General features: G+C 38.4%; 1 protein-coding gene across 5 annotated transcripts; it reads right to left on the reverse strand.

The window, feature by feature from the left end:
* Positions 1 to 1,120: 1,120 nt before the first annotated feature.
* LOC137171531 (uncharacterized) lies at positions 1,121 to 8,212 on the reverse strand. Of its 5 annotated transcripts, XR_010924777.1 has the most exons (5): positions 7,845 to 8,212; positions 4,719 to 4,906; positions 3,839 to 3,966; positions 2,624 to 3,742; positions 1,121 to 2,344 (listed from the first exon to the last, which is right to left on the reverse strand). XR_010924777.1 is itself a non-coding variant. In XM_067575525.1 (2 exons), exons 1-2 carry the CDS (start codon positions 2,635 to 2,637, stop codon positions 2,116 to 2,118), a joined length of 243 nt encoding a protein of 80 aa, XP_067431626.1. In that variant the 5' UTR covers positions 2,638 to 3,043; the 3' UTR covers positions 1,121 to 2,115. The 5 variants fall into 5 exon arrangements, 1 of the variants encoding a protein (XP_067431626.1); XR_010924776.1 differs by having other exon boundaries at positions 2,624 to 3,966; XR_010924779.1 differs by lacking the exon at positions 7,845 to 8,212 and adding an exon at positions 6,866 to 6,966 and having other exon boundaries at positions 2,624 to 3,966.
* Positions 8,213 to 12,794: the final 4,582 nt, after the last annotated feature.

Consider the following 12,794-nt stretch of genomic DNA (forward strand, 5'->3'; position numbering starts at 1 on the left):
AGTCCTTATGTAGCACCGGGACCATGACCGGGACATGTAGTCCTTTTTTTTTTTTTAAGTTTTTTTTTCCTTTAACTTTATTAACAACACATTATTATTACAATACAAATGACTGTAAAGGGAGTATTAGAGAGAAAATAAAATAATCACAAAAACACAAGTGGACATAAAATTCTACAATGTAAATAGCCTACATAATGCAAAATTAAAAGAAAAATAAATATAACTTTAAAGAGTGAACATGCAATATTGCAAACCAACTTAAATCTTCTAGCAATGTTGTCCACAATGTTTCTCAAGAGATGAGATGTCTTTAAAGCTTTTCTGTTTTTAGATACTTTACAGACAGAATCATAGAATATTTGACGTTTGACATAAAACAAGTTTTTGTTTGGAAGAAACTGAAGAAATCTGGTTTTGGGAATCTGATGTTTGCCCAAAAGACAGAGCAATTTTATCAAGTTATGTGACATGTAGTCCTTATGCAGCAGCGGGACATGCAGTCCTTCCGTTTATTAAATGGCACTGACAGCTTACAGTCTGAAACAGGCCTTCTGATACAAGGGGGAGGTGTTGAGCTTAAACCATCATCATTTTTTTATGTTAGCATTATTAATAAATTGCCATAATTGCCTGTATTAAGTTTCCATTCTTTACATTTTTGACCATATACTCTAACTGTAGAAGGGCCGATGCTGTGCTGTAACCATACAGCCAAAAAAAAATATTACAATTATGCCAATATGAAATGGGAAATGCTTTGTATCCCACCACCAAAAATTTCATTTCATAAGCCCTGAAGCTCCTCTTCATCACTGTACTATCAAATGAACATATAAAAATGCTTTCACAACTGTCATGTCTTATGTGAATTAGCTTTTTTTTCTGTGCCTTTGCATGTCCAACTGTGGTAGTTGTATTTTTGAAAATGCATCTCTTTTAATGCATTAAAAGACAATCATATATACCAACCTAACCTCCACTGCTGCTGTTTGGAGAAATACAGTAAAAGTTACTACACAGAAAGATTTTTTTTTGTTGGCAAGAGCTTTATTGAAGAAAACCTGAAAATTACCACAATATTTATCTTTTTTTCTTTTTTTTTTCCAGATTGGCAGGATTTGTTACGACTGTGTCTAGTTAAAAGCCCTGAGCAGCTACAGCTCCACCCCTAAACCCACTGGATCATACTTGCAGATAAATTTACACTTCTTCACATTATAGTCTTTAATACCTTGATTAATATTTGAAGACACATAACTTTAACAACAGTGATGCATCGTCAAAAATAAAACACTCAATCAATAAATCAGCAGGGTTCTGATTTGGTGGTTTGCAGGTCAAAAGAAATCTAGATTCTGGATTAGAATGAGGCTAAATTTGGTTGAAAAGTGAAGTTTCCTAGAATTATGCGTAACTGCTGTTTCTTTTGAGCTGCAAATCAAAATCAAATCACTGCTTTCGGAGGAGTCCACTGTCAGAAAAACATCTGAGACTTGTATGCTGTTTCTTTAAATAGCTTTATTATGTTGGCTATTTCAAAAGAGTATCCCAGAAAATCACTGACAAAGAGTATTTAAAAATCATATCAAGTACTACTTGTTAAGCAGTGTTAATTCAAAAAAGAAAAAAAAAGACTCATAAATTTTACTTGAAAATACATTTGACAAAAGGTTGTTACACAATAAGCCCAAGAAAGTGATAATGAAACTGAAAATGTTTCATATTATTTAGTGAGATCTGCAACAAATTTATACATTTTTACCAGCAATATGTTGACAGACAGCTTTGCGGTTTTAGAGCAGCCAGGTGTGTTGTAGTGTTCATGAATAAGTGACTACAAAGCAAAATTGTTTAAATTGGAATTGATGAAAGATTCCATCAAGATGTGATCACAATGACGTGGTTTCACTCTCCAGTGCAAATACAGAAACGAAAATCAGCAAATAAACACTAAACATTTCCATTTAATTCAAATCTAGAATGGAGAAATTGCAATCTTACAAAAGTTGTGATATATAGCAGTGAAAACTCCTGAGTCCAATTTCCACCACATCTCAAAAATAACCCAAAGGTCAACAAATTCTCCATCCAGTCAGTTCCCCTCACACAAGTCTAAATCACACCATCCTTTGACTTCTTCTGCTTCTTCTTCTGGATCTGTTCCTCTGGGCCGCAGCAGCATCCGTACAGCAGAGAGAAGACGACCAGAGACAAAGTTCCCAGCACAAACACTCCGATGACCACAAGGCCGCCCAGTGCCCACGGCTCGTGATGCAGACGATACAGTAACCACTCTACCCAGTCCTCAGGTGACCCTGTGGGTTTCTGCTGCTCTGGTGCACTGCACAGAGAGTAATAAACCAGATAAAAGCTCAAATGGAAAGCGAATCTGGATACTGGTGGAAGTGGATGAGATAATGTTACGTATGTGGAGACCATTAGTTGCCACTAGTAATGCTTTTTAGAGTCACATTATCTGCTGATGATAAAACGTCTGAAACAGCAATAAAACATTTAAAAGCTGCCATGTTGTTTTTTTTTTTTTTATCAGCATACTCTTTAGAAACCTGCTGATGTTGAAAACTATTGTCACCCAACACATTCCTGTTCAAAAACTCACCTCTCCATGGCCATGTCCCGCTAAATGATCCCCTCACGGCTCACTGACTTCCAACAGAGTGTGAATATAGTGTGCGAGAACAGATGGCTGACCCGCTTCATCCACTCAGAGCCCTGAAACTATTTGAAAATAGCCCAAACATTACAGTTTACTATCAGTTTATGTGCGGAAGAGACACTCAGAGTAAATCCAGACTCCTGTGGCTCCAATCCTACTTTCCAGGTGACCGCAATTTGCTTTGTGTGGGCACGGCAAAGTAACAGCAGCAGCTCCTGGTTAATGTTTACTCAAAATATTGACCTGTGGAGGCAAAGTAGAAACCTGATAATAAAGTGTGCATACAATAGTGCAGTGTGTTACTGATGTGATTTAGAACAAATCATATTCATTGGAATCATTGGAATACATGTATTACTTCGACATATAGTGATGATCATATAAAAAGAAAAAGCCAGTATGTTTTTTTAAAATATATTCAACATTTATTACCTTTACACAAGTAAGAACAACCAAACGTACAACCATACAGCTTCAGTCGCATCCACAAATGCAACACTGCATTGCTTAAGTAATAAAAAGAACAGGAACAGTATTAATAACAATAAAACACACTATATTACAGTATAATAAGCATATCTCATATTTTTCATTGGCACAATTTTTAAAAAACAATTCTCAGTGGGCCAGCAGAGGGCGCTCCGTCTTTTTACACCAGCTAGTTTCAGTTGAAAAGATGTACACTGTATATACATAAATGAGTGGGAATGTCTGTGTTGTTTTTCACATTCCTGATGAATATCAGCAGGATATGAAACCATTAACTTTTGTAATTAATGGAGTCACTGCAACATTCAATTAGCTTTCTTACTGTATCTTTTCATCCATGGCTCCTCTGCAAGCATGAAGCTTTTTGTTCTTGGAAAGAGCACACAGTGTTTTCATTGTCCTGGTCCGTATTGAATCTTGATGAGTCGTGCCACTCTCATATGGATTCCAGTGACGTGGCTCTCTGGATGTTGATTCAGTCTTTATCCCGGTGCTGGAAATGTCATGGAAATGTGTCCCCATCCTTCCCTTTATGCATCTCATTTGATGATTGCCTCCAAAAAATCGATGACTCTGAAAAGGAGCATTTCCATTTACAGGCCTTTTTGCGTCACGTGGGTGTTTATGGGAAGGATGGAAGGAAGGATGAAGGAGGTTGTATTTACGTACTGGTAGAATCTGGTCTCTGTCTCAACCTAACATGGTCTCTAGAGGTTGTACTCTGGCGGCCTGGTATTTCGGCTTCCCACAGCAGCAGCAGTGGACACAGGACAGCGCGATCATGAAGAGAAAGGTGGCTGGAAGGAGAGAAAGGGGACGGGAGGGCAGACAGAAGACATAGGGTGGGGGTGTAAGTGTTTAGACTTCATCATGTTTAAAGCTGCATTCATCAGTATTTTTATATTAGCAATGTATCAAATGACACACTGTCAAGTACCAAACAGCAGGCAGACAAAGTTAGCAACTAGCTGATGAATATAGAAGAACATCTGGCTGCTAAAGAAGCAGATATTCCACTCGGGAGTTAGTGGAGCTTTAAACCACAGCACAATAGAGAGCGAACGCTGGACTTTCATTTACCCTGTGGGCAGAAACACAACTCCAAATGAATGATAATGTTGAATTGGGTTTGCTGAGTGTGTAAATAAGCAGCTGTGTGCCGACACGTTCACCGTAACGTGAGAAGATGTCATGCAGAACAAGCTTGTTCTGCTGCCCCCATGTGGCCAAAAAATAAACTAATGCAGGTTTGAATTTGACCACTTTTAATCCAACAAAATAATAAACACATAAAGGCTTTGTAAACCTCCATATGGGGAAATATTTTTTAGGAAGTAAAACTGAACAAATAAAATATCTGAAAAAATAATCTGAGATGTTGTTTTTAGTATGTGGTCATTTTTTTCTGAGGGTGGTGGAGGGACTTGTCACCTCAGTATTTATAATAACCCTGCTTCTCTTTACAGCTCACTTTCAGGATTCCCGTCTATATATCCTATAAACATCAATGAATACATGTGTGTCTTAAAGTTGAGAGAGAAAAACTCACCAACAAACAGGATGAGCACAAAGAAGGCTCCCAGCTCCAGTGGACTGGCTTGTGGGAGATCCTGAAGTTTGATCCACACCTTCTCAAGAATATCCAGAACCTCCTCTCTCATATCCATGCTGACGCTCAGACGCAGGTCACACAAAGGAGAAATATGTTTTTCTTTTCGGGAAGGGAAAGCGCTTCACCTGAAAAAGACAAAGGCAAGATGATACAGAGATTGAGTGAGAGTGCCTCGTGGAAAGATGCTCTGAATGTAAAAAAAAAAAAGTTATTTTCATCTTCAGCTCCACCCTTGACTACTGAATCTACTGTGCAATTTTATATTCCTACCCTGCAATTACCCCCCCAAGCCTGGTGAGCATATATACCCTTTATCCTTAAATACTCTACACACTTTTTAAGCACTCACTCATTACATATCAGCACTTCTAATTAGCCCGCTGATTGTCTTCCTGTGTGTAGGTGTGTTTGGATGCACCGTGTGTCTACATTGTGTGTGGTTCCTTGCTCTACCATGGTTACATTTGTATCCACACACAGGAGGCCGCGTCCTGAGTGTTCAGTTTAATTATAAACAAGGCAGACTATTTAAGGCCTGGCATTTCAAGACTGAGGCCTGTCATCATCACTGGCACAGCTGTGTGTGGGTGAGCTTCCACAGCTTGATACTAGATGTGTCCTTGTGCTGTGACATGGAGACAGAACAGGACATTGAAGACAGCCGGTCATCAAAGATCAACTCTGAATGGATGTGTGTCTTAATGATAAACTTAGGAACTGATCTGATTAATGAGTCTAGTGTTTCATATGTTGTGACTGTAAATACACTCAACAAAAGAAGTGTATGTTCTTAAGATCTTGCCTTTTAATTATTAATTAACAAAATGGAACAAGGTGTTCTTTAGTACGTGTCATACCAATGCTGGTATCATGTAGGTTAAGAGCATGTTTTAACCTACATGATACTAATAAAGTCACCGGTGAGTGTATATGACATCATTACATTATTAATACTGAAGCATCAGTGTTAGAGCAGCATGTTACTCTTAAATCCGCTGGAGATGGAGCTAATTTCAACTACTTTAAATACAGTTAGCCACTTCAAGTGGTTCCCAAACTAGGGGTCGGGCCCCTCCAAAGGGTCACCAGATAAATCCGAGGGGTCATAAGATGAGAAGTGGGAGAGGAAAGAAGAAAAAACAAAGTTCTGATACACTAATCTGTTTTCAGTTTTTGGACTTTTTCTCTAATCTTTGATTTTTTTTTGTGATATATTGGATCTTTTGAACATTTATTGAAATGAAACCATGTGAGAAGTTTAGAGGGAAAAATCACTGTTTGGTGGAGCTGTTAACAACTCATAGACATCTGAAATGTGACCCTGACTACACACTGCTTTTTGTAAGACGTCAAAATCCAAAAAGTATTTTAAAAGCTTATTATATTATCCATTGTGTTAAATCTTCATCTGAAAAGTAACTAAAGCTGTCAAATAAATGTAGTGGAGTATAAAGTTTAGAATATTTCCCTCTGAAATGTCGTGGAGTGGAAATACAAAGTAGCATCAAATGAAAATACTCAAGTAAACTACAAGTTACCTCAAAATTGTACTTACGTACAGTACTTTAGTAAATGTACTTAGTTACTTTCCAGCACTGATAATACACGAATTTAGATGTAGCATAAACATAAGTCATGTGAACTCTACTAAGTAAGTTAACAGTCAAAGGCTGAGATGGCAGCACTGCTACCATGCAGCGCTAATGGTTTAGCAGGAGTTCAGGGGTTTTTCAAGGGCTCCATCATGATTTTATTTAGCGACTGTACGTTATCGTTTAGTTATGTGGAACAAACCAACCAAATCACCAAGACGTCGGCTCATCAAAATAGACATTTTTTAATTGTAAACAGCTCAGGGAAAACGTATAAGTAACGTTAAATCTGGTTTAGCTAGCGTTTTATATATTTTAGCTCTCTCACTCACCTGACACAACACGGATAGCCTTCTACACGCTTATACCACGGACACTTGTCGACAAAGTGCAATATGTAACTGAGTGTTAAAAAATACCAGCTGTTCACTTACTTAACTAAATAGTAATCTCGTTTTTTTAAAGCTAAATATCAGAATACAGTTACTGTACCTCAGAATTCCTGCCGCTTGTGTTGCTAGGCAACATTTGATAAAACTTTTTTTGAATAGTTTTTTTTAGGACGGATTAAGTTTTACAAGGACAGTTCATTAAACCATAGATTACTACACTTATACTGTACTAAAGCCTCCCTTTCTGAATGTGTGTGTAGAGGACACTAACAGATCAATAGATGGATGTACATAATAAATGTAAACACATATATTAGCATACAGGCAGTACATGCAGACTGTAAGTGAGGCAAAACATAATTTAGCTGTTCGATGTTATCTATCAGTTCAGGAAGCATGTGTGTGACACAAATAAGTTGACTGATGAGTTTGTTTGTTTTTTCTTTTGTGGTTGACAGACTGTCGCAATATTTTGGTTGAGACCTGAAACATAAGTTTGCAGCTCTCACAGAAGGAATCAAATGTCCTGACATGTAGTGCGGAAGCAGGTCCACTGGATATACATTTTTTAAATCCAAATTGAATATACTAATAACTGTCCAATATTTCCTCAAAGCTGCACAGCTGTATATGCATGCACCTACTGTATATGTACATACGTTCATGGCTACATGCTGCACATTCTTGGTTTCCTGAACAACCCACCAGCTGATCTCCAGTCTCAACCACCTGCCAGAGTTTGTCTAAAGAATGTCTAACCTCTGCTGCTGGCTCTCTCTACACTGTTATCTCTTATTGCTTTTGTCCGTGCACTGCTCCCCCACATCATGTTTCATCAGTGACAGAACACAACAAGACACCAAAAAAGGCTACTGAAATCTTAATAAAGACAATGACGTCTTGTTGGAGTTAGTGTAAATAAGTTTGCTGTTTTTCTTTACTTGCTGTACTTCAACGTCTGCATATTGACAAGTAAAAAAATAAATAAAGCCCTTGATCATGCAATGAAGGTGGCATAAGTTGCCATATATATATATATCTGCGAAAAAAGGAAGTAAAAAGCAAAAACAGGCTCTTACCTCTCCAGTGAATGTGTGCAACTTCACCACGAAAGCGTCAGTGTTTCCACTTGTAAACTCCTCTGTGTGAGAGGAACCAAACTTTGTTGTACACAAAAACGTCCTCACGATGTTTCACAGACCTCTGCTCCCTCTTCTTGTTTTCACCCTCCCCCTCTCCTTACTCCTCTCATTCGTTTTTCTTGTTTGTGGTGCCTGCTGGTCTCAGGCTCCTCATCTAATTAGCCTGCTCCACTTCAGACTGAGACCAGCACTGAATGTCTGAGGGTAACTCGACTCTTTCGGCAGATTAACGGCCAGTTCTGTGTGACTGCAACTGTTCCTCCTGTGGTGTGTGTTCACTTTCTCCACTTTGACTAACTCCTGTTCTCAGGGAGTATATGTGCCTCCTCCCTCATCCCCTCTTTCACCCTCCCTCTCTCTCCTTCCAGCTCCCCCACCCTACTCCGCCGCCTCCACCACTTCCCAAATTGACTCTTTCACTGCTGCTTACGCTCGTCTCTCACTCCTCCTCACCCTCTGTCCTGTCTGTACATCTGAGCACTCATCCTCTATTTTTTTTCTCCCTCTCTGTTGCAAGAGACCAGCTGTGCCAGGGCCTCTTTTTTTGTCTTCAGTCACTGTGGAGACGAGGCTCCTTCTAAAAAGAGCAGGGGGTGGTGTGTGTGTGTGTGTGTGAGTGCATCCATCTGGTGTCCCACCAGCTGACTCCCATATTTCTCCACAGTATGCACCTCTGTATTTGCTGCTGATTCACTCTTGTTTCCTCAATGTACACACAAGGGAAATGATAAAGGAGACATTTTCAAGAATGGAGAGACAGATCTTTCGCGGGATGACTTTCTCCCTGCGAGTTCCTCCTCCATCTACACCAGAGGTGGGGTCTCCTGTGCTACGGGAAGGGTCTCACAAAGAATGAAAGAAAGAACAATGAGGCTGTTCTTTTCGCTTTGTTGTTGTTTACTTTCTCAAATAGCAGCCTGGTTGGTGTGTGTTTTCCAGGGTTTGACGAAAAATGGCCCCATTTGTTGCAGAGGCTGTGATGAAAGTCGATTGTGTGGGTGTCTATGTGTATTATTAGAGGTTATTTCCAAGCTAAATCCATTCATTCCCAGATGGCCATTACTCATTTCCCAAAACTTTGTCAGAGCACAATGCAGATTTCCTGTGTCTAAATGGAAATGTGTTAAACTTCAATCACTTGAGAGATGATGTTAAGCCTGTGACTAATGCGTCGTAGTCAGAAAAGGTCTTGTTGTATACTGTAGATAGAGAGATGTGTTAGCAAACAGCTGGAGTTATGTTTCTGTCCACCTGGCAAATTTAATTACAATATTTTCTCTGTTTTTAGCACTGTTTTTGGTCTCTACCAACTCCAGAGAGACATATCTGTTTCTTTAGCTGCTAAATGCTCCGCTGTGATCACATGGTAGTTGCTAACTTTGTCTGTCGTTTGGTGCTGGGCAGGTGGTACAGTGGCTGAAAAGTAGCAGTGAGAGTGAACCAAAACAGTCAAGTTGCAGGCGATTAAAACCAAAACATTGAGCTTTAAGACGCTAAAACATCCCATTGAGCTGAGGGGAACTGCAGGGAACTACATGTGATCGAAGAAGTGTCATTATTTATATAGTTATTCATTCATTACCTTCTCTGTGTGTGGGCTATTCACACTGATTGCTCATTGACACCTCAGCACATTCATCATGAACGAGACAGAATGTCTTACAGCTAGTGTGCCAAGATTAAAAGCCATTTTTGACATCACAAATGTGGTTTAATTTGAATTAAGAGGTTTGTATTTTAGCCCATAACCACAGAAAGACTTCACTCTAAAGCTCATCGGCACTGTAAATTAACATCCCATCTCCTTTCTAAAAGAAATGAGTGACGTGTGCTGGGGATGTCATTCACATTGATGGTAAGGGACTGTGGTTTGTGGGTAAGTAGTGACCACAGTGTGCAACAAAAGGCTGATTTGCATTGACCTCTGTGTGATAGGATCATGTGAAGGTTTTGTGAATGGAGGTCAGTTGAGTCAGTCTCCATTCAGGCTCTGTTTTAGGAAGACTCAGTGTGTAACATGATGACACTTTAATCCTGTGACCCCTGACGCTACCAGACCCAGAGTGAACTCTACGTTCTTTCAACCCTGAACTGAAATTAACCTTACTCACTTAGCATTGATTCATATCTAATTTCATACGGACTTACACAAGCGAACAGGAATCAATCATTTTGATGATAACATATATACAGTATACAATATGTCATCCTTTACCCCTAAATTAGTACTTATATTACAAGGTATTTGAAGATAAGCAGGTAGAGGTAGATGTGTAAGAGCAGATATTAGGGACTTAAAAAATTGTTGTTTTTTTTGTTTTAAGATTGTCAATATGACATTTAAGCTGCAATTATTCTTTTCTTCATTGATGAATCTGTCAATCATTATTTTTTAAAGAATTGATTATGTAATCATTTAGTTTATGGGAATACTGAAAAATGCCTTTACAATTTCCCTGGTTTTGTCCAAGCAACAGTTAGAAACCTTCATACATATTTGGAATTTGAAATAAATAATAAAAACAATAAAAAATAAAATTATGTTAACGTGTCTCTAACGGAGTTCCCCAGGGATCGATTCTTGGTCCTCTGTAGTTTTATTCTTACGTGTTGCCACTCTAAGCCACATCCTCTGCAGACACCATTTATACTACCATGATGACACACAGCTTGTATTCATGTCAGCTCACTCTACTTGAGTGTATTAAAGTCATAACTAGATGACCCACAATTTCCTAAAACTCAACAGTAGAAAAAAAAAGTTCTTGTCACCAGTGCTAAACCTCATTGGCAGGAAACAGATATGGCTGCTTGTCACAGATGGATGCAGAAAAACAAGTTCATGCATTTATATCTAGTCAACTGCCCTCCTCACTGGTTCACCATATAAATGTCGACCAAGTACAGTTAATTTGCTCTGGCCAGAGTGTTAACAAGAAACATAAAAAACACAAAACACATAACATAACAGTCTTCATATCTCACTGGCGTCTGGGTAAATTTAGAAAATATTACAAAATTTTACTTTATGTCTACAAAGCCTCACATTGGACTCTCTATTGGGTGATCTGGAGGAGGTCATCTTGTCCCAAGGATTAAACCAAAAGTTTGTGATAAAGCTTATGACTTAGCTGCTGAAATACATATTGTGTTGGATACACTCCAAAGTTAGCATTGCATAAAAACAAACACCAAACATAATATCTTTTCCTGTACATTAAACTAACTTTATTTTGCTGTGGTTGTGTTTTTTAATTGCATTTCATTACTTTAATTGTTTGTTAGTATAGTATAGTAGAGCATAGTAGTGTATATCTTTTTAATGTTCTTTGCTTTTCTGTGTACCACATTGTATTTCTTGGAATTAATTATGCTATTCAAATTTAAGTTCTGCTTGCTTGCTTGCTTAAATAATTCAAAAAAAATGTAAAGCAACGCTGCCCTAGTTTGCATGTTCTCCCTGTGCCTAATGCAGGTTATGTTAATTAGCAACTGTGCATTGCCCATAGGTGTGAATGTGAGTGTAAATGGTTGTCTGTCTTATCAGCCCTGTGATGGACTGGTGACTAGTCCATGGTGTACCCCCTTTTGTCCAATGCCAGCTGGGTTTTGCTCCAGGCCCCTGTGACCCTTCAGAAGGGTAAGCTGTATAGCTATCAGATGGATGGATGTCCTAGAATAAATAAAACAATGTTATTCTTTCAGTTAAATTGACTTTTCCCATAAAGTAATGGTATGAATCAAACTAATAGGAAAATACAGTAATCCCTTGTGAAATGACTTAAATAACATGTAAATCATGGGAATTGCTCTATTTTATTGCAGTCAAGTACAAACTCTTCACTCTTGTAGGTCTGAACAAAGGTCAACATTGTGAAAGTCTGCACAAATGTGCTCTAATTTCCTCAGAAATTAAGTGAAGCGTCATACCAGCATACCAACAATCAATGATTTCTCCCCCCTCTCTTTCTGACTTCAAGTCTTTTTTATGTGCAAGATATTAAGTTGGTTGATGGGAAAATAATGGAAAGTCTGTTTTTTTCCCTCAGCGTCTTTTCCTTTCTTGGTCTGAACTGGAGCAATGCCAGCACAACCTAACTGCTGTTTGTCTTATGGGTGTGGATATAACTGTCAGAATAAAAAAAGAGAACCAAACAGATTTGTGTTGCAATGTGTAGTATTATACTTGTGTGTGTTTAAATGTGTATGAATGTGTGATTATGCCACTGAAATGGCATGTGCATGTATGTCTAGTAAAGGAAGGGAAGTAAGAAAGGTGTGAAGGCTGTCTTTGCACACTACCATGTATTTGTGTGTGTGTGAGAGAGAGCTCGGTCAACAGCATTTATTTATGAAAATAATAATTGGCCTACCAATTATGGTAGTCTGAAAGTCCTTCTTTTATCTGTGCTCAGTCAGAAGTAGTTCTTTTTCCTGTGTTTGACATCACCCGTCCTTCCCCACAGTGGTGCCATTAGCTGCAAAAAGCTCATCCATTAGCTTACATAGTTGATGTAGTCTGATGATGCATAATGCAGTATGAATTGAGGGTAACTTTCATAACACATCCATTTGAATTGCAAAGCTGAACATTTTCCCTTTGCTTTTAGCTAAAACAAAGTTGCTTTGAATTCCCAAAGACGCCTGATTTAAATCAAATCTCAGTCTTTTTTAACTCATTGTCAAACTTTGTTTGCTCTGAAAAGGTTTTTCTACACTAACCAGAGTTTGTGTGTGTACAAAGTGATTCAGCTGTTGAAGGAAATGATTCATCATGTTACATACTATCATACAACAATGAACAATAATCACTGAAATCATCGTATAACCTCCACACACGCACATACAAACATGTTGGATGTACTCCGGCTGCACCTAAAAATGTCC

The sequence above is a fragment of the Thunnus thynnus genome, chromosome 20 (assembly GCF_963924715.1).
Source record: "Thunnus thynnus chromosome 20, fThuThy2.1, whole genome shotgun sequence".
Taxonomy (NCBI): domain Eukaryota; kingdom Metazoa; phylum Chordata; class Actinopteri; order Scombriformes; family Scombridae; genus Thunnus; species Thunnus thynnus.